Source organism: Prunus mume, linkage group LG2 (genome assembly GCF_029339155.1).
Source record: "Prunus mume cultivar Tortuosa linkage group LG2, ASM2933915v1, whole genome shotgun sequence".
Taxonomy (NCBI): Eukaryota; Viridiplantae; Streptophyta; class Magnoliopsida; order Rosales; family Rosaceae; genus Prunus; species Prunus mume.
The window spans coordinates 25622189-25648484 of record NC_142699.1 but is presented as its reverse complement, the minus strand read 5'-3'; the positions used below and the strand labels follow the sequence as shown (position 1 = coordinate 25648484).

Genomic DNA, 26296 nt, shown 5'->3' with positions numbered 1-26296 from the left:
GGGCTAGGGCTCCATTAGACGCGTACAGTGCATATGTCAAGTGTGATCGCAGAGGAGGGAGAGAATGGATCTGCTCCAAGACTGGGACGATGTCGAGTAGCCATGGGGGTGCGGCAAGTCCGAGAGTTAAGTGGTGTGGCTGTTCGTGCTCACGGCAGCGAGGCGCAGCGACTCGTGTCGCCGGCGGTGTGGAGGTCCGGTCATGTGGCGGCCGCTCGCAATTCCAGCAATTGAAGCGGCTGCAAAGCACTAGAAGACGGCCTGCAGGCGTTGGCAGGTGCATGATTCCGTGCTGTTGCATGGAGGTTTCCACCACGAAACCATGAGATGGGCCCGTCGTGGTGGCGTTACTCTTCGTACGTCTTGTATCAACCATGGTTGTTTGAAAAAAATGTGTGAAAGATGGATTTTGAGCACGCTTTGAATATATCTCGTGCTCTCAATGAAAGCACCAATTTGTTTGTACAAATATCGTCCCACTAGAATATTCGCCAAAGATTCCTTCGTCTTCTCCACTTCCCTTTCTCCCTGCAAAACAGATCGGGGTAAAGGACCACACCCGGGTGGTGTTGGCCAAAGGCCCTCCGATGCCTAAGTTAGGTAGGGTATTTCAAGGAAAACCGGGTGGCCGGAGCCGTGTGTGGTGGCCGGAGCCTTGTGTCAGAGAGAGAAAGAAAGTGGTGGCTAGGGTTTGTGAGAAAATATTTCTGCAGAGTTTCAGTAGGAATTTAGACGTACCTTGACCTTTGTGCGTAGCCAAGTATTTATAATGGTCTCGGAAATTAGGGTTTCAGATGAATAATTCCATAGATGGAAGGGAATTATTCCTCCCCTATTTGGAATTGATTTGATTAATTAGGGATTTGATTTATTATGGTAAATCAAATCCCTAATCGTGGTAGGTATCAGATCAAATCCTAATTTAATTAGGTAACTCCTCATTTAATTGGGAATTGGGAATTGGGGTAGGAATCAAAACAATTCCCAACTTAATTAGGTAATTCTCTCCCAATTAAATTGAGTAACTCCCAATTAGGTTGAGTAATTCCCAATTAGGTCAAATAATCCCCAAATGGAAGGAATTATTTGACCTAGTGTATGATTTAATTCGGTTCCCACAACAATTATTTCTCAATTTCCACCCCTCTCATTTTTGGATCAATAGTTGTACAAAGGGCTATGAACTGTGATGCAAATCTTGACCAATTCATCAATTGAAAACTGCCTCTGTAACAGTTTAAGCTATTGTGACTCGCTTAACTTATGCAATTGTAATTTTCATTCTTTGATCAAAAGCCTTTCAAGCATGATTGAGCAGAGAAAGACTTATGCTCTAGATTATACCTTATCACATAAGATATGCAATTGTTTTATACTACATGCTTCATGACTAATGAGCAAATAAACTTTATGCATATCTTGTAAAATCGAAAAGTTAGATTAAAGAACAAGACCTAGTGCTATGATACCATATGTAAGTCTTATCAAGTCTTTGGACTCTAATACTAACCTTGATCTAACATGATTGAATGGTGGAAATTAGGATCTTCTTCTCCTATGTAGTCTTTTAAGCTCTCTCTCTCTCTCTCTCTCTCTCTCTCTCTCTAAATGGAGTGAGATTTCTATATGTATCGACTGCTAGGGAAAAGACCTCTATATATATACACATGCATTAACTTGAGTGTTTTATCCATCAAGAAACACTCAAATAATTATGATTGCATTAGGATAGGATGTTTTAATCCATATAAGAAGAGGAATCCTCAAAACACGAGTGTTCTAATTAGTTTGCAATTAGACTAGAGTTGCAGACATGCTCGACATAAACCAATACAACCTCCTCGACTCCTCTTGTTGTTAAAATATCATATTTCATGGATTAAGACAAGGTATTTGTCTTACAAGAAATGCCATGAATTGAATGACGCCATCAACGTTGACACTAATGATATACAGGATATGGATATAAGACACAATATTTATACTGGTATAAATTTATTAAGGCAACGAATCATCTGGCTCACCCCAAATCCTTGATAGCATCCATTACGTTCTAATGAAAATGGACTCATATCTAAGCACCGCTTATTTTTTTCTATTTCAAGGTTTCGCTTGCTTTGTTTTTGTTAGCACTAGCATAGCTGCAACATTGGTCATTGTTTTAAGACATCTTTTTTCCTTCAAGTGTTGCAGTCAATTCATACGGTGAATGCCCTTCGATGATTTAGCAAATTATGTTGGTTGTCTTTAGTGGTAGTGGATTGGTTAGTGGAAATGTTTTTCTTCCTAGGATTTGGTTTCAATTATTTAGCATGTGTATGCTCCTCCTTCAAGATATCACATACCTCATTAAATGACAAGTTGTTTTTCTAATTTCTTTTTCAATTAACGATACTTTACAGCTACAATAAAATTTGATTGCGAGAAAATCACATATTGCGCATTTTTCCTATTATGATTGTTCAATAATTCAATGCAATAGTTTAATTTATTTAACTATTTTGATGTCTATTGAATTGAACTGCAGTTTTACTTGCAATGGTACAGTTTAATAGCTTCAGTTTATCAGCATGTGAGTCCCACGGTTAGCCTATTGCAATTCGCATCACATAGTACTCTCTATTGCAATGAACTAAATCACACCATTACAAGTATTTTACTGTTTTAGTTCAATTTTATGCAATAAAATTACATTAATCCTAACCATTGCAAATACTCGTACTGTAATAAAAACTTGCTCAACTTTACTTTGCAAAACAGCCACTGTTGTAAGCAGGAAATAGGATATGAAAATGAGTTTTATTTTAAACATCAAAGTAGAAAGGAAAACCAGATTTTAAAAAAAAACTACCCTGTGATAAACTTAACAAATTATCACCTTATCCTTTTTCTTCATTTACTCCCACATGCTAACTATCATCCTCATCTTCGTCATCACGTAGTCCAAGGTTCATGATTCGATTGTTTTAGTCAAGTGTACAGTGATTAAATCCGACAAAAAAAGAAGTAAATTTCTTTTTTTGGATTACAAATCTTACCAAATAACCTTTGTAAAATTGAACAATGCATTTAATGATTCTTTAGCGCCCATTTGTTACGTTGCATTTGTGTACAAAATTAATATGCTGATCAACCTACATTGGAACTTAATTTCTAAAATTTTGTACATTGCCTTAGTTAAGGTGCATTTTTTGTTGTTTGAAAAGATGTTTTATTAAAAAAATAATAAGCACCGTAAGAGTGTACAAAAGTAGCATTGAAAGGGTCTAATTGACTATATACAATAGAATGGTGCTTTATTCGCTTTAAAAATAAAAATAATCTTGATCTCACACTTGGTTTTTTAAAAGCTTCTTAAGTTCTTATGAGTGTTTCCAGTTTTGTTTTAGTTTTCATCCAAACGGAGGGTAAGGGAAAGATTCAAGGTTTTAAGAGTAGATTTTATGGATTTTGGTATCAAAACCACTTTCCTAGATAATTTTAGTTAATTCATTATATGAGTATTTTTTACATATATTTACATGGATGTGGGAATAGGTCAATTTTTCACGAAACTATCACCATATGCTTGTCGATCAAATAGAAATTTCGTAATGCCAGTACAAGGTGAAAAAATTCTTTCACTAAATGTGAGGCTGGAAATAAGTGATTACAAAGTAATCTGGGAAGCACTCTTAGCATGTTAAGATGCCATGCTGGTCATCTAGGCAAAAGGCAGACATGGACAAGTGTACCAGAAAACTACATCTTTCAGATCAAGCTTACTACATGTAACAAATCCACATGCTATGAATCAAGTGCAGCAACAATTTTGTCTTTCAGATCAACTTCAAATGAAATTATAAGCGATTCCAGTGCAGCACCAAATTTGTCTTACCAACCTCGGCACTCAAAACCAACGCACAGATCACATTCATGTTAAAGCACAGTACCATCCAAATGGAACCAATGACCCTACGAAAAGTTGATCCAAAGTCCAGCATCTAAACTAACCAGATTCACAATTCAGATACACAATTTATAGATGGAGATATATTAGACCAGAGAACAATACTTGAGGTGTTGAACCCCGCCAACATTGTCGCAATCTTCAGGTACCATGACAGATAGAAGGGAAAATGTTACCACAATGTTGAACCTTTCTAGGTGCTCAAAAAGATTGTAAAACAGTAGGTAATTATCAAAATGCAATTGATGTGAACCACCCCTGCTTAAACTGTTTCAAGGTGCCTATTGTCCATGGTCAAATCTAACTACTCAGTTATGATAAACTTTTTTTTAAAGACATAGCTCTTCATTATATTACAGTATATATCTCAAAAGCCTACAACTTGGGGAACCATCTGATAACTAATTGAATATGTAGGTGCATTGCATGGTAGTCACAAAACCTCTAATTGATTGCACCGCAACGACTAATCGCAGTTTTTCTTGCTACTATACATGTCGTATAGCTCATCAACTCTAAACTCCAGCTAAAGGCCTTAAGATCAGCAATAATCAGATAGAAGATGATTCCATCTCATCAACTTGAATGACTAATCAAATATAAGACACACTATTCATGTGCAAACGTGATCAAGTCACCACCACATAGCAAATACTTGTAACAAAATTTCAAACAGAAAGACAAACACAAAGCATTGCTTTGGAAACAAAAACCCAGAAACTTGACAGCAACTAATTGATCCACAAACAGAGTCAGTTATAAATTGAAAAATAGTGATTGTTATTGGTTTTATCCAAGTAAAATTATTGTGATCACAGAAATTACAAGTTTTCAAACACTTTTGATTTTCAAGTCTCTGAATTTCCACTAATCATATCCGCAACTAAAATAATTTCCAAAAATCTCGACGACTGACCATGCTTACCAATTAGGTGTGTGAAAAGGTACAAAATCATATACTTTTTCTTTTCCAGTTGACAGAGACAAATCAACAAGCACCTAACCGGCTATGCATCTTTCTCGCCACTGGAATCCGAATGCTGCTCCGAAGCGGCGGCATTTTGATCCTTGGAGCTCTCAGCAGCCTTTTCCTTCTCCAATTCCTTGACAGCCTCTGCCTCAGCGGCCTTCTCAGCCTGCAATATGGGCTGGTAGTAATCGGGATGAGCCTCCATACACTTCTTCAAAGCCGAAGTGACCTCAAAGCATTTCTCAACAATGTCCTCCTTGTTCTTCTCAGACTCTTCAATGCACTGTTCCCAAGCTGTGAAGCTCTCTTTGCAGCCACCGCCTTTCATAAACAAGCAGAACCCACATTCACCGGGCTCCTCCTCATCGTCCTCCGCTTCCTCTTCTTCTTTAGACGCGTTCTGTGGATTCCCTTCAGCTTCCTGGGGCTTCTCTTCGTCTACGGGTTTGGAATCTGATTCGGTATTTGAGGCCTGCGTTGGAGCTTGGTGTTCCAGGGTTTTAGAAGGTGAATCGGCCATCAGGTAGGGTTTATGGTTTGATGCGATGTGCTTGGTGGTGGTGATCGCTGGGAATGGTTGAGTTATGAATTGTTGTTGTGGGTGGCGGTAGAAAACAGGAGAAGGGCTGGTCAAGGCAAACCCATGACTGCTCAAAACCTACCAAGATTGGTGGACTGAGAAGTGGAATATTGGCCGGGCCGGCTCAGGCCCAGGCTCATTTCCTTTGGATTTTATTTTAGAGGGCCGGCCTCTATGAACAACTTCTTTTTCATTAAAAAAATAAAAATAAAATACCACTTAAATGCGTGTGTACCAATTTGCTTTTGTTTTTGTTTTTACTTCTGTTTTATTATTTTATTTTTAAAAATATTGAGAAAAATTAAGAAAACCCTATAATAAAAAATCAAAATAAAATAAATATTGATGATCTTTAAAATCAAAAGTTTGGGTAACAATTAAAACTCTCATGATTACGTCTTAATTCAATTAAGACTAAGGGTGAGTATGGTTCGGATTGGATCGGTTTTATTTTAAAATTATAACAAAATAAATTACAAGTATAACGGCTTAATTCGGTTTGGTTTTAATAGAATTAATGAAGAAATGAACCAAACCAAACCAATTTAAGATGGTTTGGTTAAGGCAGTTTGGGCCTAAACTCAATTCTTTTTCCTTTTGTATTTTTCAACATTATTAGCCTAATTACAACCAACAAATTCACAACTTACTTCATAGTTAAATAATTTTCTAGAATACGAAACCATCATAAAGCTCAACATGCCATAAAACTTCACATTTCAATAATTAATATAGCTCAATTCAAATATCTATTTATAATTATTTGATAGAAAATATGTTGAAGTTAATCTAATGAAATTTATTTTTGAATAAAAAAATAAAATAAAATATCCAGTTGGATTGTTTTGCAAAGATATTCTTTATATAATTATTTGCAGAGCCAATTTCGATTGTAATATATGTGGGTGAAAATTCCTTAATCATACTGGAATGGACAGTTGCCCAAAATTTCCTAAAGAAGTTAAGCCATAATATTTTAGGATCAATGTAAATTGCTGAATCAAAATTTCGAAATATTGATTTAAATTATTTAACGCAAAAAAAGATGTGTCTTTTATATGGCAATGACTGCGTGGTAATAGTTGGTGCTTCCAGATGAAAGAAAATAGAAACATAAAAAGTGAGTGAGTAAGTGGTGGTATTGGCATTTGAGACCCACCACCAGTCCTATTCTATTACGCCATATTTAGTAGACTAGACTGGATCAAACTTCTCCAATTAAAATGAACTAAAACATGATGAATATCATTTCTAACTGGAATGCGTAAGATCTTTTATCACTCTCAAGTCTCAACAATGTTGTTGTTATAGCCCCTTGAGATTTTGCTTCATATGTGAACTACATCACAGGTTTTCCCAAGTGGCTGAGCCCAAACTTTCATGGTTTCTTGATATCAAGGCACGCATAGCGACTAAAATTTTGTCCCCGGGAACAACCTACGCAGCTTACCTAGTCTATCGGCTCTCGGAATCCAAAAGCGGGTTTGAGAGAGTACCAATCATGATGCGCATCAATTATGATCTGTTAAATTCAAAGAGACGGACTAGCAACCTATTACTAATAACACCGACATTGTTCCCAACTTAACCACCTACAAAGTCTAATAGGTGTGAGGTTTTATCACTAAAGGCTTCGGTGTTAGTAGTAGTAGAACCATTCATTATATTTTGTATTTTATTTAGTCAAGTTTCCGATGTGGGACTCATATTCTTCAACACACCCCCTCACGTGGGAACACCACATAGTAGGCTACACGTAAAGCTAAGTCCACATCGGAGTTAAACATTCAAGCCCAACACGTGAGCACCACGTATTAGGTAAGGGTAAACATTTAAGCCCAACATGTGAACACTATATGTTGCATAAGGGGTAAGGGTAAAGGCTCAGTAATTAAGGTTCAGTCAATAAACCCTCTCTGATGCCAAGTCAAACAATATGGGTAGAATATTTTCGGATATATTTCATTCTCCGAAAGGAGGTATTTATAATACAAGGTTACCACCCTAGTAAGGTTATACTATGAAATAAGAAAAGTCCTAATTACATAATATCTATACAAAAGAAAATAAATAAAATCCTAATAGAATAAGAAGGAAATATCCTAATAGGGCTAGGATATCTCGCCAACATGATCAAGGCATAGTGTTGGGTGTGCATCGTGTGATCTTCGACCCTCCACAAGGTATGCCTCCAGGAGCTCGAGACTAAGGAGATGGGTAGATGGAGATTGAGATGGGTCACTTCTTCAATGAAGGGCATAATCCCACTATAGAGTGTAGTGTGATGGAAACTAGTAACAACGGCCTCATTGTGGAATGTATTGAGCTAGGCCTAATAAGATTTGTATATGTAAAACCTTATGACAAGGACCCAATTCAGCATGTGACCTAATAAAATATGATTTATTGTACTTTTCAAATTCCAAAATACCCCTCATTACAATTTACATTTTCTCAATTTATTTTGTACACCAGTTTGAAACCAATGTAATTTATCCAGTCCGCATTCAATTCGAAATAAATTGGATTATGATTTTTTCAATCCAATCCGATCGAATTAGAGGTTTAAATCCAAATTTGATCCGATCGAATTGATATTGGATTGGATGATCGGTTTTAATAATTAAAAAAGAGAATAATGAAATATAAAACATTTTATTATTATGTTTAATCTAATCAAACATTTTAATAGACTTAAATGTAAAATGTAAATGTAATGCTAGTGAAAAGTTTTGATTCTATGGAATATTAAGCATAAAACTCCATTAAATGACTTAAAATGTTCATAACTTTTTGAATTATAAGCAAAAGAAGCATGAACTAAGGGCCAATTTGGCATTGCTGTGCTGTGAAAATAATCGTGTCAGATTTATTGTGAGAAAACCAGCTGCGAGATAAAGCAATTTGGTGTTTGGTAAACTTTTTGTTAAAAGTGTTGTCGGTACTAATTCCAATATAATCAAAAAATAATTGCTATATAATCATTAAACCCAACGTCTCTTTGAAAATGATTCATGCATAATCAAAAATGAAAGCACCTCATTAGCTGCTTTCCCTTATAGCTTTCTCTCACAACAATTTTTAACAATAAGTGATTTTATGTAGTTTACCAAACGGGCTGGGCTTCCCAAATTTTTTTAAAATCACTTATCACCCAAAATAAGCAATGCCAAACGGGCACTAACTAGATTGGATTAGATTCTCACAAGCAAAGCCATCATCCGATCCAGTCATGTCGGTTTTGAAAATTTAAGGGATCCAATCCAATTAGCCAAATCAATTAAGCTTATTAAAATTAGATTGGATTGAATTGGATTGGATCTTGCACACCTCAACCTAATTTAGTGTGGGCCCTATTGTAATTTCATTTCTTTATGTGAAGTAAACACATGAGTAATATATGATCAAAATTCAACTCCTTATACTAATTTCGATTACGAATTAGAGAACATGTCATCAAATACACTCATCTTGAAATTTGAAAGGTATTCTAACATCTCTCATATGTTTATTCCTTGCAATGCTCAAATCATTAAATGATTCGTCATTGGGGGTAGTTTTCCTAGTTGTCTTCACACCCGGGCCTACAATGGGGATAATGCTTTATTTTGTTATTTCCGACCATTAATTAGACCAAAAAAAAAAAAAATCATTAATGTTATGTCACGTGAAAATATTATCATGCATGTTATAGCGTTGTTGATTGGGAATATTAAAATAGTATTATTCATGTTTGATGCGAGTGAAAATTGTCTCTCCCAAATTTCTAAACTTGCGGCAAAGAATATTCCCCGCACTATGAAGGGACCTACACACCTGAAAGCAACAAATGATCTGAGATATCAAGAGAAGATGAGGAAGAGGGAGGAAAGAGAGACGATCGACATAAGAAAATGAAGGAAGCAGAAGCAGAGATGAATATCATCAGCATGTTGCCTGCAGAGTGTATCTCCCACATCGTTTCCTGCACAACCCCTCAGGACGCGTGCAGATCATCGCTGGTCTCTCATCTCTTTCGAATTGCTGCGGATTTTGATATTGTGTGGGAGAGATTTCTGCCCCAGGATTATAAGGAAATCATTTCCAGTTCTTTAAACTCCTTGTCCAAGAAGGATCTCTACTTTCATCTTTGCAATAACCCCATCATCATAGGAAATGGAAACATGGTAATTAACTCAAACCCCATTCATTCATTTTTTCTAAATTTCTATGATTTATTACCTTTCCTTAAAGAATCAAGGACTCTCTTGGGTCATCATCACCCATTGCCATTGGATTCTAAGATTTAATTGGTTTTAGATACTCGGAAAGATGTTTGATTTAAGAGAATAAAAAAAAACTTTTTGAATTATTTTGAACTTTTGATTTTTGCAATTATATATAATAGAAAACTCATTGTTGGAGATGCTTTACTAAATTTGCTATTTTATTTACAAAAATAAAAAAGAAATTTGAACATCAACAAGCTTGATTTTCTGTCTATGGAGATTAGTGTCACTGGGTGGCATGAATAGCTAAGTTTGACTGATGATATCAATGGCTAATTATTAATGGTATGCTATTATACTATGATTGAGAACCATGGATGACAAGCAACATCCTTCCTATCTTCGTTTCTTTGACACAGAGCATGGCACTAGAAAAGCAGAGTGGCAAAAAATGCTATATGGTAGGGGCAAGAGAGCTTACAGTTATATGGGGAGATACACCCCCATATTGGCAATGGATATCTCTACCAGAGTCTAGGTATTCGATTCTCTCTCTCCACCATTATCTTACTATTTATCAATTCAATTATATTTTTGAGTGATGCTAATTCAAACCCTGCATAAGAAAGAATATGGTTAATGTAGATTGTGACCAAAAAAGGCCCTTCATCAGAAAGAATATGTAATATCGTTGAGATTTTGATTAAGTATGAATTGCCTTGCGAAGGTGTGATGTTTTTGCCTTCATAGTGAGTTTGTGGGGTTCGACATATATAGTGTCCTCAGAAGAGAAGCATGGTTCAGAGAAAGTACCACCTCTAAACCCTGACATGATTACTATTACTACGTGATGCATATTTATATGTGAATGAATCGCATCACAGGTTTGCCCAAGTGGCTGAGCTCAATTATGTGTGGTGGCTTGAGATCAAGGGGTACATAGAGACTAAAAATTTGTCCCCACGAACAGCCTATGCAGCTTATTTTGTCTATCAGCTCTCATCAGAACACAATCCACGGACTGCAACAACTCCTTTTAGGTTCCGTGTTGCTTATGAACAAGGCACTGCAGATGAGCGTAGTGTGATCCTAGATCCTATAACTCATGAAGGTATAGCTCCTCCACAAGCTCGATACAGAGGCGATGGGTGGATTGAGATTGAGATGGGTGAGTTCATCACTGAAGAAGATAATGCTACTGTGCGGTTTGGTCTAATGGAAATTAGTAGTTTCTGTAAGAGCGGCCTCATTGTGGAAGGCATTGAGCTTAGGCCCAAGCAATGAAGGATTGATTCCATGAACAAGTCACAGGAGGGGAAGAAAGCTTTATAAACGAGTGGGAGTAATGTTGCCTTGCCATTTATCATCCTCTAGTAAGCTTCCGTCTTTTATTGTGCCCTTTGAAATTATTGTCTAAAACTTTGCTAGATCTCAGACAGTTCCAAGAGATGAAGTAGTAGTTATGGTTTCTTTTATATAATAATTTTGTATGTAGCATCTATTGTGGGCAGGGCACAAATAAACGCTTACCATTGCATAGATAATATTTGAGAGAAATGCCCGCGAAGGACTTTGCACTAAAATCTAACTATTCATTACCTTAATCGGTTAACAGAGACTCTGAAAAGACTGATGATATGATATCAATGGCTAGGCTTCTTTTCTTTGACACAGAACAGATCATGGCAGTACTAGAAAAGCAAAGTGGCAAAATTGTCATATGGTAGGGGCAAGAGGCTTGCAGTTGGACATATTGGAAATGGATATCTCTACCACAATATCCATTACGTATTTTCAGTGATGCTAATTCATACATGAGTTGTAGGTGTAGGATATAAGTAATCTTCCATTGTATACTTATAGTGTCCTCAGAAGAAGCTAGCATGATTCATAGATTGAATGCATTGACATTTTGATGTGTATATAACTATATATATATATATATATATATATATGTGAATGAATCGAATCACAGAACAACCTATATGCAGCTTATTTTGTCTATCAGCTCTCATCAGACTACGATCAAGAAATTGCAACAATTCCTGTTACACTTCGTCTTGCTTACGAAGAACATGGCGGGTTGCGGTTGAGCAGCAGAGTGTGATATTTTCTTTTCTAAAAGAATGAAACATAAATAAAATAAAATAAAATAAAATAATGAAGTTACTAATGAGATTTTAATCTTTTCTACGTCTTAAATAAATGCACTAATGGAATCTAGTCCAGTGAAAAACGGCATTGATTTGCGAGGTCTTAGTTTCGAATTCCCATGGCATCGTGTGTGAGAAAATGAAAATCCCTCTCCTTTATCTAGTTTAGACTATCGCTTGTACTCAAAAAAGAAAAGAAAAAAAAAGTCTTAAATAAATGCGATAATAATCTTGTCCCAATTTGTTTAGTTAAGTATGATAATGGATATATTCAATTTAGATCTTAAAAGATTTTAAAGAAGTTTAAAAGTTTAGGTATTTTCAATTACGATTTTATAAAAGTCTATAAAATATAAAATGGTCGATCCAATCCAAATGTAATCCATTTACAGGCCCGTTCATTTTTAGGGTTTCACAGCCTATAAAGAGAGTTTACCTTCGCATATTTTTTCTTTACAGTTCCCATACAGCGAATTAGAGCGAGTCATAATACAATACACCAAGTTGCGGGCTTTATTGTGGGTGATTGGTTTGTTGCATGTCTATTGTAATAGCAAGGGCGTGAGGATGACTATCTCCTAGTATAGTAAGTTGAGTTTGTATGATGTGTGATATGAAGAGAACATCACCAGGAAGAGGAAGGGAAGAGACTTGGATCGATCGACGACGTAGGAAAAGGAAGGAAGCAGAAGCAGAGATGGATTTCATCAGCACGTTGCCTGCAGAGTGCATCTCCCACATCGTTTCCTGTACAACCCCTCTGGATGCGTGCAGATCATCCCTGGTCTCTTCCCTCTTTCGAATTGCTGCGGATTCTGATATCGTGTGGGAGAGATTTCTTCCCCAAGACCAAGATTATAAGGAAATCATTTCCACTTCTCCCAACTCCTTGTCCAAGAAGGATCTCTACTTTCATCTTTGCAAACACCGCATCATCAGAGGCAATGGTAACATGGTAATTAACTCAGACCCCTTTCATTTTTCATTTCTATGATTTCTAAATTTCTTGATTCTCTTGGGTCACCATTTGGTGTTAGATACTAGCTAGGTTACTGTGTGGCATGAATAGCTAGGTTAATTCATGAAAAGACTGATCCATGATATCAATGGCTACCTGTGTTGTGCAAAATATTAACAGTATTACTTACGTTAATTATGAATAATGGACGACAACATCCTAGCTTCTTTTTCTTTGACACAGATCACGGCATTACAAAAGCAGAGTGGCAAAAGAAGTTATATGCTAGGGGCAAGAGAGCTTACAGTTATATTGGAAGATACGCCAAAATGTTGGCAATGGATATCTATACCAGAGTCTAGGTATTCTCTCTCCAGTCTCCACCAATATCTTACTAAATATCACTTATTTTTTTCGTGATTTACCTTGTGAAGGTTTGATTTTTTTGCCTTTATAGTGAGTTTGTGGGGTTTGACATATATAATGTCGTTATAGAATGAGAAAAACTTGTATATCTAGGGGATAGTATGTTTTGCTATCCTCAACCAATTATATTTCGTCACGCATGATAACTTTTCCACATTGCGGAATGTGATTGGATAGGGATAGCAGAAGAGTGATATCCCCATGATATACAATTTCTTCTCCCTCATGATATGCATAAGCATGGTTATGAGAAAGTAAAGTAGCTCTGGCTTACCTTCAATCCCTGACATGATACTATCACTGAGTGGAGTTTATAGTCATAGAATATTGTATTGACATTTTGATGCTGGCTTGACATCACAGGTTTTCCCAAGTGTCTAAGCTCAATTATATATCCTGGCTTGACATCAAGGGATACATAGAGACTAAAAACTTGTCCCCGAGAACAACCTATGCAGCGTATTTTGTCTATCTACTCACATCAGAACACGTTACATGGACACCAAAATTTCCTATTACTTCGCGTGTCGCTTATGAAAAAAGCGCAGTTGCGGTTGAACATAGTCTGATCCTAGACCCTCTATCTTATGGAGGCCGCCGTAGTGTGACACTATACCCTCTAACTTTTGAAGGTAGAGTTGGTCCGCAAGCTCGATACAGACTTGATGGGTGGATTGAGATTGAGATGGGTGAGTTCGTCACTGAAGAAGATAATGCTACTGTAGTGTGTAGTTTAATGGAAACTAGTAGTTTCTGTAAGAGAGGCATCATTGTGGAAGGCATTGAGCTTAGGCCCAAACAATGAAGGATTGATTCATTGTAGAAGGCATTGAGCTTAACTGAGACTCTGCGTTTCATTTAACATTCATTCAAAATAATCTTCGTTGCTCATCCAATTTTATTGTCAAGTGCTTAACTTATGACTACACTATTATTTCGGTAAAAAAATTTCCCTTCATATGTTTGGCCGCCATGTGGCAGACGCAACATTAAAAGAGTTTGTTATCCTTTTATCACTAGTAGTCACTTTAAATAACAAATTTTGGCCTTGGAAGCCCCCTCTAGTTTGCCAATTTGGTCCCCTATTGCGCTTCATTTGTATCCAACAAATGTTTGAGCCCTTTAGTTTGACATCAACCCAGCCAATTAGTGGCGGAGCTAGAATTTTATATGTAGGGACATCTCATAAAATATATAAAAAATTCAAACGAGCACTAGCTGCAAAAGTAATCGGGAGGACCATAACATTTATAAAAGCATTGGGTAAATTTTGACTATTTTTTATTATAAAAAACTCAGGCTAGACCTCATTGACAAGTTTATTTATTGTTTATTAAAGACCCCATTGACAAGTTATATAAAAATAAAAATAAAATAAAAGGCATGAATACAGACCCCATTGACAAGTTATAAAAAATGAAATAAAAAGGCGTATTCTCCCCCAATGTTTGAGTTACATGTGTCGCCACATCCCCAATGCTAGAGCAGATCGTGAATTTGTTCCGTCGATTAAAATTAAAATAAATATTATAAAAAAAAAAAAAAGGTTTTTGTCGGTTAAGTGGGTTGACTTGACTTGGAATTGTGCTCAACTCGAGGAAAAGGAAGGAAAGAGAGACGATCGACATAAGAAAATGAAGGAAGCAGAAGCAGAAGCAGAGATGAGTATCATCAGCATGTTGCCTGCAGAATGTATCTCCCACATCGTTTCCTGCACAACCCCTCTGGATGCATGCAGATCATCGCTGGTCTCTCATCTCTTTCGAATTGCTGCGGATTATGATATTGTGTGGGAGAGATTTCTGCCCCAGGATTATAAGGAAATCATTTCCAGTTCTTTAAACTCCTTGTCCAAGAAGGATCTCTACTTTCATCTTTGCAATCACCCCGTCATCATAGGCAATGGTAACATGGTAATTAACTCAAACCCCATTCATTCATTTTTTTTACTAAATTTCTATGATTTATCACTTTTCCTTAAAGAATCAAGAATTCTCTTGGGTCATCATCACCCATTGCCATTGGATTCAATGATTTCATAGGTTTTAGATACTAGGAGATTTTTGCAATTTATGTAGTAGAAATCTCATTCTTTGATATGCTTTACTAAATTTGCTATTTTATTTATTTAAGAAAAAAGAAATTTTGTTTGACAATTTTAGATAATTCATGAAAAGACTGATGATGATCCATGATATCAATGGCTATGGCTACCTGAGTGTTGTGTAAAATGTTAGCAGTATTTACTTTAATTATGAATAATGGATGACAAGATCATCGTCCAAGCTTCTTTTTTTCTGACACAGAGCATGGCACTGGAAAAGCAGAGTGGCAAAAAATGTTATATGGTAGGGGCAAGAGGGCTTTCAGTTATATGGGGAGATACAACCCAATATTGGCAGTGGATATCTCTACCAGAGTCTAGGTATTCTATTCTCTCTCTCCCTCTCTCTCTCCACCATTATCTTACTAAATATCACTTCAATTATATTTTTGAGTGATGCTAAATCATACCTGAGTTGTAGGATAAGTAATCTTTTATTGGAATTGGATACTTTATGACCAAAGCATCAGAAAGAATATGTTATATGTGAATCACATGACAGGTTTTCCCAAGTGGCTGAGCTCAATTATGTATGGTGGCTTGACATCAAGGGATACATAGAGACTAAAAACTTGTCCCCAAGAACAACCTATGCAGCTTATTTTGTCTATCAGCTCTCATCACAAGACAATCCAGAGACTGCAGCAACTCCTGTTACATTGCGTGTCGCTTATGAACATAGCGCAGTTGCGGTTGAGCATAGTGTGATCCTAGACCCTGTAAATTATGAAGATACAGCTCCTCCGCATGCTCGATACAGAGGCGATGGGTGGTTTGAGATTGAGATGGGTGAGTTTGTCACCGAAGAAGATAATGCTACTGTAGTGTGTAGTCTAATGGAAACTAGTAATTACAACACGAAGAGCGGCCTCATTGTGGAAGGCATTGAGCTTAGGCCCAAAGAGTGAAGGAATTCACAGGAGGTAGTGGGAGTAACATTGCCTTGCCATTTCTCATCCTCTTGTAGGCGCTTCAGTCTTTTCTTTTGGTGTGTCCTATGAAATTATTGTCCAAAACTTGCCTAGTTTTCTAAAATTCCCAGAGATAAACTAGTAATGGTTTATTCTAATGTATTTTTTACTAGTTTGTATGATAAGATTTGTGTTTTTTTTATTGGTAATGTGCTTTGTGGGCACAAATAACCTTTACCATTGCATCGATGATATTAGTGTTCTTTCTTTTTCCCCCTGACTATTCAGGGTTGTTTTGTGATAAAAACGCGGTTAGTGAACTTGGTGAGAACTGCAGGGAGTCTTTCAAAATTTTAATTTGTGGGATTGTTTCTTTACAGTTTTGACCTTATTTATATTTTTTTTTGTACAAGCAATATTGGTGATGAGGAATCCAACGTTAGACCTAGAATGCAGAGGTAAATACTCTTAACCACTTGAGCTACAAGCCCCTTGTTACCGTTTCTTAATTAATGCAGGGGAAAAAAATATTTATTTAAAAAAGAACATTTTTAAAACTTAAACGCGTTACGCGTATTGATGAACTTTGAGATTGAGATTGAAACAAGGGAGTGACATCCGGTGCCAGGGAAAAACGCTAAAAACAGAAGCAAATTGCAGACCATTCAACTTATCAACCATATTTGGCCTTTCCTTCAACCAGTGATTCAACATATCCAATTCCTTCTCCATACTTTCCATTCCATTTCATCTTCTCGCCTCTATCTCCCCGACATGGAATTATTCCGTACTTGTGATTTTAACGTGCGCCGCAAGTAATCCGTTAATGTTAAATGTGGTCATCTGGGTCTTGTAGCTAAAATACAATCGGAAAAGCATCACAACATCAACAGCACAGATATGGCAACTTCATCAAACTCATCAAAGAAAACAATGTCGTCCTCACCCTCATCTGCAGGCCGTCCACCGCAGGGGGTCAAATTTGCCCGCCGCACGTCCAGTGGGCGTGTGATGAGCTTGTCTCGGGACGACGATTTGGACATGAGCGGGGAATTCTCGGGCGAAAATGACTACATCAATTACACCGTGATGATGCCTCCTACACCGGACAACCAGCCAATGGCGGGGTCATCAGGCGCAGGAACGGCCTCGGATTCAAAAACTGATGGTCCTGGGCTATATGGGCCATCACGGTTTGGAGCGGAGTCTAGGCGAGGGGGCGACGATGATGGTGGGGGTGATAGTGAAGCTGCAAAGGCGGATAGGAGAATGTCAGTGATGAACTCATCTAATAACAAATCAATACTGTTGAGAAGCCAAACTGGGGACTTTGATCATAATCGTTGGTTGTTTGAGACCAAAGGAACGTATGGAATTGGAAACGCATATTGGTCAGAGAAGCAAGAGAACAAGTATGGACCGGAAGTCGAAATGAGCATGCAGGATTTTATTGACAAACCATGGAAGCCACTCACCAGGAAGGTTAAAATCCCCCCTGCTATTCTTAGCCCTTACAGGTACCTACCTGCTTCATCAATAACTAGCTCCTTAACAAACAATTCAATTATTGTGTCCATTAATTAATGAAATCTCACAAAAAGATACAAAGTCAAGGGGATTAAAAATAAGATAAGAAAGTAACGAAATTGTAGCTCAAGTGGTTAAGAGCATCCCAGGTTTCGTTTACGATTCCCTCCCCAAATATGGCTTTGTAATAATTGGGTATACCCAAAAGATCCGACTATAGAGACAGAATGCCTTCCCACCAACTAAGAGAAGAAACAATCATTTCCATGAGGAGCCAAGGCATTAGCAGGTCCAGCATATTTAATTTGTACATATATGCAGGTTACTGGTGGTCATCCGTTTGATAGTACTGTTCCTTTTCCTACTATGGCGAGTCCAGAATCCAAACCCGGATGCAATGTGGCTATGGGGCATGTCCATAGTTTGTGAGATTTGGTTTGCATTCTCATGGCTTTTAGACATTCTTCCCAAGCAGAACCCCATAAATCGTGCCACGGACTTGGCTGCTCTACATGACAAGTTTGAGCAACCTTCTCCCACCAACCCTACTGGGCGCTCTGACCTCCCCGGTGTTGATGTCTTCATCTCCACTGCCGACGCTGAGAAGGAACCACCTCTTGTCACTGCCAATACCATTCTTTCCGTCCTTGCCGCTCAATATCCCGTGGAAAAGCTTTCATGCTATATTTCAGATGATGGTGGTGCCATTCTCACATTTGAGGCCATGGCCGAGGCTGTTGACTTTGCTGAGGTTGGTTCAATATTGTAATTTCATTAGTGGTGGTAAAAAATTAAATAATGACATGAAACTTGTCATGCAAGTAAATTTCTTATCCAAAAAATAATCATGCTATCCTCACAAGAAGAAAAAAAAACATAAATAAGTAGTCATGCTAATTGAATTAATTTGATTCCTGTCAGTTAATTAGTTCTAGCTATATATTGTCCAAATATACATACATACATTCATATGCACTGCAGGTTTGGGTACCCTTTTGCCGAAAACATGAAATTGAGCCTAGGAATCCAGACAGCTACTTTAACAGCAAAGTTGACCCCACCAAGAACAAGAAGCGGCCTGATTTTGTCAAGGATCGCCGTTGGATCAAGAGAGAATATGATGAATTTAAAGTTAGGATCAACGGTCTTCCTGATGTTATCCGCAAGCGAAGTGAAATGTATAACTCTAGAGAGGACATGAATGAAAGGAAGCTTTCCAAGGAGAGAAGTATTGGTGGAGGTGGAGATGGCGCAGAGCCAGCGGATGGTGAGGCAAGCAATGTCACTAAGGCAACGTGGATGGCTGACGGGACACATTGGCCAGGAACATGGCTCGAACCTTGCGCCGATCATAAAAAAGGAGATCATGCTGGGATCTTACAGGTGATGGATATATAACAATAACCTATATATATGTATGTATATCTCTAAAACAAGTCCTAAGAGTTTGAACCTCAAATATAATCGTGAACATACATGCAGGTAATGAGTAAGGTCCCAGAGATGGAGGCTGTAATGGGTTTTCCTGATGAGAAAAAATTAGACTTCACAGGGGTGGACATTCGAGTCCCAATGTTTGCATATGTTTCGCGAGAGAAGCGACCTGGATATGACCACAACAAGAAGGCAGGAGCCATGAATGCCATGGTCCGAGCGTCAGCAATATTGTCTAATGGTCCCTTCATACTTAACTTGGATTGTGACCATTATATCTATAACTCTCTGGCTATAAGGGAAGGAATGTGCTTCATGATGGACCGGGGTGGAGACAGGATTTGCTACATACAATTCCCTCAGAGATTTGAAGGGATCGATCCATCTGACCGTTATGCAAATCATAACACAGTCTTCTTTGATGGTAATGTTTGATCATGCATGCGTGACTTTGGCTAATTAATTGAATTTGATATATAGCTAAACTGAAATTGAAAGTGATGACACTGCTTGGATATAATTGTAAAACAACAGGAAATATGAGAGCCCTGGATGGTCTCCAAGGCCCAGTGTATGTGGGAACTGGGTGCATGTTCAGGCGTTTTGCACTGTACGGGTTCCACCCGCCAAGGGCAAATGAGTACTTAGGAATGTTTGGGACGATCAAAGCCCCAGCTCCAAATTACCATGAGATTGAGGCGCAGTTAGAGTCTGATCCAGATCTACCCGACTCAGAAAAACAACCTCTGGCCACTCACCCTGACTTAGGCCTTCCCAAGAAGTTTGGAAATTCACAAATGTTCACTGATTCCATAGGCGTTGCTGAGTATCACGGACGTCCTCTTGCTGATCACTCCTCTGTCAAGAATGGCCGCCCTCCCGGCGCTCTGCTCGAACCACGTCCCCCACTCGATGCCCCAACTGTTGCTGAAGCAGTTGCTGTCATTTCCTGCTGGTAAGTGGTACATAATCAATATATGCATATAAACCAGTTGAAAGAAGCACTTTTCTAGCTCTAGACCAGTTATATAGACTCTTCCTTGTTTCGCAAAACATTGTGATCATTTGGGTTAATTAGTTTATGTTTGCACACACAGGTACGAGGACAAGACCGAATGGGGAGACAGGATAGGTTGGATCTATGGATCAGTGACAGAGGATGTGGTGACAGGTTACAGAATGCACAATCGTGGTTGGCGATCAGTGTATTGCATCACGAAGCGTGATGCATTCCGTGGCACTGCACCTATCAACCTCACAGACAGATTGCACCAGGTGCTCCGATGGGCCACTGGTTCAGTGGAAATTTTCTACTCCAGGAACAATGCATTTCTTGCATGCCGGCGCCTCAAGTTTCTACAGCGTATTGCATACCTCAACGTCGGCATTTATCCCTTCACATCCATCTTTCTGGTTGTTTACTGTTTCCTCCCTGCACTCTGCCTCTTCACAGGTCAATTCATAGTTGCAGGCCTAAGTGTCCCATTCCTTATCTACCTCCTTATCATCACTATCTGTCTCTGTCTGCTCTCCCTACTTGAAGTGAGGTGGTCTGGCATTGGCCTTGAGGAATGGTGGCGTAATGAGCAATTTTGGCTCATTGGTGGAACAAGCGCTCACCTTGTAGCTGTCATCCAGGGTCTCCTCAAAGTTGTAGCCGGTGTCGAAATTCACTTCACCTTAACCTCCAAGTCTACAGCTGAAGACGAAGAAGACATTTACGCTGACCTCTACGTTGTCAAATGGACAAGTCTGTTCTTAATGCCTCTGACAATCATAATCATCAATATTATTGCAATGGTCATCGGAATCTCAAGGACCTTATACGAAGTGATACCCCAATGGAATAAGCTACTCGGAGGACTTTTCTTTAGTTTCTGGGTGTTGGCTCACATGTACCCATTTATGAAAGGCTTGATGGGAAGGAGAGGAAGGATACCTACTATTGTATATGTCTGGGCAGGGCTGCTTGCAATCATAATATCTTTGCTTTGGATAGTAATCAATCCTCCAAATGGTGTCAACCTCAACAGTCAAGGCATGCAGATATGATGATAACAAAATTAAGGTTATACAAACTAATGTCAAGAATTTTCAGGTTGAATTCGAAGAAAAACCTTTCGAACTTCAGGTGGCATCCATTGCTTGGTGCCATGACAAATGTACTATAAGTCTATTATAAGTACAGCTACTAATGTTAGATAATTATTCCTACAAATCTCTGTAAATAAATTTTCCAAGATTAATATAAGGTACAAATCTCTGATGTTTAGACTTGACAAAAATCCTATATTTCCTGACTTAAGTTTCTTTTTCCCTTTTCTTCCCCACTCTCCAGGGAAAGGGGGTCAAATATTTCATTTGCACATTATGCTGGAAGTTCATTTGTGTTTTTCTTCTTCGGATGCTTACCCTTTTCAATCCTTCATTTATTTTTTCTCCTTGCTACTTTACCTGTACTTTCTTAGTGGGTGAAGAACCATTGACGCTTGGTAAAACCCTTAATTTAACATCATAAATTCTTTTGAACATTCGAAAAAGGACGTCGTCTCTGTTCCTAGTAACATTGAGGAAAATGATAACTTGGCTACTTGGATTCATTCAGCAGGAAAAGTGTTGGAGTTTCAAGGTCCTAGGTGAGTAGAGGTAATCAAGAGAGTGAAAAAAGGAACATAAAATGCAACAAGAGAGTAACTCAACTGCCCTGCCTGCAGTATATAGATGCATGAACCTAGCTAATAACATGCAACATCTGCATTCAAGTGACGAAGAAATTGGACGCAATCAAAGAGATGTCATTCAAGAAGAACTCGAGAGAGAAAAGGATGACAAAAATAAAAGAAGAGAAAGGGCACTTGTTGTTCTACTTCTATCTATAAGAGAAAGACGTAGAAGAATAAATATTACCTTCTCATACATCTAGGACGGTTCAGTTTTAGAAGCCAAGTTTGATGAAACACTAGCAAGTACTGGGATTTGACTGCCTCCCATTTGAGACATGTTTTCTGAGTTTCCAATGTTCACGGCATATGCCTCACTCCTCCCTCATCAGCTCTAGCAGATAGCAATCTCCTAATTAATTTCTGACCCTAAAAATTCTGGTTTCCTTTGTTGCATCCATCTGTCAAATCAGATACACACAAATTGATTACAAGATAAATGTGGGCAAAAATCATTTTTAATTATGCATCTAATTATGATAAGGGGAAATAGGGATGGGTGCGGTCCGGTTTTATTTGATTTAAGTTAATTAAATCAAATTAATTTATTTTAGTGATCGGTTTGGTTCGGTGATTTCTCGTTGTATATATAACCAAGCAAATATTCTATATTCTCGTTGAAAAAATGGGAACAGGATAGGAAAGGAGAGAGATTAAAAAGGAAAAAGAAAAAAGATGGAATGTTTGCTATTTTTACAAATGAGTGAAGGTTGAGACATTTGTTGCGACCGCTACCAGTGAGAAGCGGAGGAGCAGGACAGCCTTATTTGGGGGGCTTCCCGCCTTGGTCTATGCACCCTTCATTTCCGTTCAAACAATATTTTATTTATTTATTTATTTCTATTTTTTTTAAATAAAGAAACTCATACATAACACACTTTACGTGTAACTGTGAAATTCCAAAGCACAAAATAATACTTCATCACATCTCGTGTTCCATTCCATTCCACGAAATTAAATTCAAAATAAAAATGAGAAAAGAAAAGAAAAAATAAACAAACAAACAAACACACGCACTTGAAAGAAAAAGAAAAAAGTATATAGCTCTTTCTCCCTGCGTAAATTCAGCATTTTCGTTCTTCCATAACGTCTCTCTCTCTCTCTCTCTCTCTCTCTCTGCGTAAATTCACATTCCCATTCGGATTAGGGTTAGGGTTTTTTTATATTGGAATTGAGATGGGGCAACAATCTCTGATCTACAGCTTCGTCGCTCGAGGCAGTGTGATTCTCGCCGAGTACACAGAGTTCACCGGCAATTTCACCTCCATTGCCTCTCAATGCCTTCAGAAGCTTCCTTCCTCCAACAACAAGTTCACCTACAATTGCGATGGCCACACCTTCAATTACCTCGTCGAAAACGGCTTCAGTGAGTCCCCCATGCATTTACATGCCCTTCAAATCATTTCTTACCAATGTCTGATTCTTCTCTTGGATTTGTTCATTATCGTTGGCTTTGATCCATGCGTTTTGTAATTTGTTTTTGTTGGAATGAAGATCATATGTATATGTCTCTATGATTATGAAAACGCTGATTGCGTTGATTCTTTTTAAAGCAGATATTTTGTAACTATATGGTTGCATGGTATGCATTCAAGATTGGGTGATTAAGATTCAAGAGATGATTGTTGGATTGCTGCTGCGTTTTTTTAATTGCAGTATTAGTTTTCTTAGTCAATTTTACATATCAACAAAAAAAAACAAAAAAAAAAACATTGTGCATTTGATTTGATTGAAGTAATTTCCAACTGCGCAATTTGAGTTGATAATCCTCGTTTGTAAATTGTAAGGATAGGTTTTTAAATTGTCTTTGTTTTGGATTCTGCAGCCTACTGCGTAGTTGCATCTGAATCTGCTGGCAGGCAAATTCCAATTGCCTATCTGGAGAGAGTCAAGGACGATTTCAACAAAAGATATGCTGGTGGGAAAGCTGGAACTGCTGTTGCCAATGGACTGAACAGAGAGTTTGGGTATTCCTCTTCTGATGTCTTTTTCATGGCGATGAATATTGTTCGCCTTTTTTTTCTTCTTCATGAATATGCTTTGCTTAACACTTACATGGATGTTTTAGACCTAAACTGAAGGATCACATGAAGTACTGTGTGGATCATCCTGAAGAGATCAACAAGCTTGCAAAAGTGAAGGCTCAGGTTACTGAGGTCAAGGGTGTTATGATGGACAATATTGAGAAGGTCGGTGTTCTGAATAAGGGTGTGGTTGTGGTTTTGATTCCTGAAAGTTGGTAAACATTACTAATAGGAACAACTCAATTCCCATTCTGAATTTCTCATTCCAATTCCTTTTCATTCTGATTCCAAGTAGGTAAATATGTCATCCATTTTTAGTCATAGAAATTCATGTATTCTGCAGGTTCTTGACCGCGGTGAGAAGATTGAGCTGTTAGTGGACAAAACTGATAATCTTCGCTCGCAGGTTAGTCGAAGAAGCATAACTTATGTTTAGTTTATTAGGTTTGGGTGATGGAGAGTGATATGGTTTTCTCTCCAAGTTTTTATATTTATTTTAAAAGTCATCTTTTAATTTCCTTTCCTCTTTTGTGCTGTTGATATGGCGTTTTTATATGTTGAAAACAATGGGGTGTTTGTGTTGTAGGCCCAAGATTTCAGGACACAGGGAACGAAAATGAAAAGGAAGATGTGGTTTCAGAATATGAAGATAAAATTGATCGTTGTGGGGATCATCATTCTCATAGGCTTTGTGATATTTTTGTCAATCTGCCATGGTTTTAAGTGTACCTAAGTTTGCATCGGAATATGTCCATGGACGCTTTCGTGCTGTCATGCGGCATTGGTAAATTGCTCTATCTCTTTGAGTTGCTTACCTTGTTAGGTTATGCCCGTCCTGTTTTGCTAGCCATTTTAGGATGGGGTGGGGGGAGGTTTTGTAAGTTTTTTTTCGCACTGGTTGTTGTATAGTTTATATATTTGTCCTTGTCGTTGTCGTTGTCGTTGTCTAGGGTAGATAAAATCAATCACTATCATATATGTGCTCCATGTAATGTAATGGATCCTTAATTAGCTTAAGATGTAATGGAGGAATGCTTGGATGATTGTAAATCAGCATCCCCTTTCGGAATCCTATTCAAATCTATTCCCTTATTTGCTTGCTTCTCGATCTGTTTAAAACTATTGTGGTATTTATAACTAGGAGTTTTAAAGCCTGTTTTTTGGGAAAAACAAATCCATAAAAATCACGGAGCTACACAGTTTTTGGTGCTCAAAATCTCATGGATTTTTAAAGACTTCATTAAGCGATAGACTTTGCTTTGGAGAGTGAGTTATAAACTTCAAAGTAAAGAAAAGTCATAGAGCTCTCCAGCCTTCTTCTCTCAATTTTATATGTTTTCAAATACTTATCAAAGAGATCCAAACTTTCCCACTATCATTATCATTGTAATCTCTCTTTCTCCAAGTTTTTCTTATAGGTTTCCTTTTTTTTTTCTTTTTTGTCACATAAGATAAAAGAAAGAAAGAAAAAAAAAGTAATTCATAACAAATAAAGATTGTTAGAGACATTCTTGACTGTCACCCTGCCCATGGCTATTCTCGATATTTGCACGAAATTTTTGGAGTGGTAGGGGCTTGGCTACCTGCGTGTTTGGATGACTATTTGCAATGAGCCATAACTTTATCTTCTACTGTCTGTTTGTAGAAGGATTGCCATCAAACAAACCATGATAATGAATTCAATCTTCCATTTGCCCAAGCGGGCACGCATTTCTATGTCTCTCTTTGCTTTCACATTACACGGCAAACACACCACGTCCCTCCAAACCGCGTGTTTGCTATTGTATTGCAGTAGTTGCTTCATTTCTTCTTCTTCTTCTTCTTCACATACTAAATTTATTAATTTTTTCTTCGAAAATATATTTACTCATCACTTTAATCTTGATCTTATGTTTCTAAAATGCAAAATGAATTGTGAACATCGCTCTCGACAATTTATCTTCTCAATTAAACCTAATGGTTATAAATGACATAAAAATATGAATTAAATGTTACTCATTCATTCATCCTTTTTTTTTAATACTCTCATTTGATAATTAATTTGGAAAGTAGTTTTTTCTCTTCATTATCTTGTTTTCTCAAATTCCAGTCTTACTCATGAATTCTGAAATGCAGTTAATAGATGCTAATGGAATAATTGCAAATTCTAGAGTTACTTTGTAATGTAACGATTCACATATCGTTATAATATGTTAAAAAATAAGTTTATATTAATATTAAATATATATATATATATATATACGTCTTATAATAATGATAATTTTATTATATAAATAGCAGTGTCATGGTCTGATCGAAAATTCCTTGCATAAGGAAAATACATTATTTATAT

The 26296-nt window shown here is 37.5% G+C and overlaps 6 protein-coding genes across 7 annotated transcripts; 5 read left to right on the top strand and 1 right to left on the bottom strand.

The window, feature by feature from the left end:
- Window positions 1-4705: 4705 nt before the first annotated feature.
- LOC103324325 (uncharacterized) lies at window positions 4706-5637 on the bottom strand. The gene has a single exon (XM_008226371.2). The coding sequence runs from the start codon at window positions 5437-5439 to the stop codon at window positions 4957-4959; it is 483 nt and encodes a 160-aa protein (XP_008224593.2). The 5' UTR covers window positions 5440-5637; the 3' UTR covers window positions 4706-4956.
- A 3662-nt stretch (window positions 5638-9299) lies between these two features.
- Window positions 9300-11201, top strand: LOC103324324 (putative F-box protein PP2-B12). Its single transcript, XM_008226370.3, has 3 exons — window positions 9300-9665; window positions 10127-10245; window positions 10592-11201. Exons 1-3 carry the CDS (start codon window positions 9393-9395, stop codon window positions 10989-10991), a joined length of 792 nt encoding a protein of 263 aa, XP_008224592.2. The 5' UTR covers window positions 9300-9392; the 3' UTR covers window positions 10992-11201.
- A 241-nt stretch (window positions 11202-11442) lies between these two features.
- LOC103324323 (putative F-box protein PP2-B12) lies at window positions 11443-14140 on the top strand. Its single transcript, XM_008226369.3, has 3 exons — window positions 11443-12815; window positions 13062-13180; window positions 13608-14140. Exons 1-3 carry the CDS (start codon window positions 12462-12464, stop codon window positions 14047-14049), a joined length of 915 nt encoding a protein of 304 aa, XP_008224591.2. The 5' UTR covers window positions 11443-12461; the 3' UTR covers window positions 14050-14140.
- Window positions 14141-14828: 688 nt separating this feature from the next.
- LOC103324322 (putative F-box protein PP2-B12) lies at window positions 14829-16461 on the top strand. Of its 2 annotated transcripts, none has more exons than XM_089046398.1 (3): window positions 14829-15157; window positions 15572-15669; window positions 15851-16461. In XM_089046398.1, exons 1-3 carry the CDS (start codon window positions 14879-14881, stop codon window positions 16254-16256), a joined length of 783 nt encoding a protein of 260 aa, XP_088902524.1. In that variant the 5' UTR covers window positions 14829-14878; the 3' UTR covers window positions 16257-16461. The 2 variants fall into 2 exon arrangements, with proteins under 2 accessions (XP_088902524.1, XP_008224589.2); XM_008226367.2 differs by having other exon boundaries at window positions 14830-15157; window positions 15551-15669.
- A 141-nt stretch (window positions 16462-16602) lies between these two features.
- Window positions 16603-21298, top strand: CSLD1 (cellulose synthase-like D1). The gene is made up of 7 exons (XM_008226366.3): window positions 16603-16717; window positions 17116-17776; window positions 18108-18537; window positions 18768-19169; window positions 19269-19644; window positions 19755-20175; window positions 20318-21298. The coding sequence occupies exons 1-7, from the start codon at window positions 16684-16686 to the stop codon at window positions 21270-21272; spliced, it is 3279 nt and encodes a 1092-aa protein (XP_008224588.2). The 5' UTR covers window positions 16603-16683; the 3' UTR covers window positions 21273-21298.
- A 1602-nt stretch (window positions 21299-22900) lies between these two features.
- On the top strand, window positions 22901-25056 carry LOC103324320 (putative vesicle-associated membrane protein 726). The gene is made up of 5 exons (XM_008226365.3): window positions 22901-23306; window positions 23766-23907; window positions 24009-24129; window positions 24308-24370; window positions 24551-25056. The coding sequence occupies exons 1-5, from the start codon at window positions 23117-23119 to the stop codon at window positions 24695-24697; spliced, it is 663 nt and encodes a 220-aa protein (XP_008224587.2). The 5' UTR covers window positions 22901-23116; the 3' UTR covers window positions 24698-25056.
- Window positions 25057-26296: the final 1240 nt, after the last annotated feature.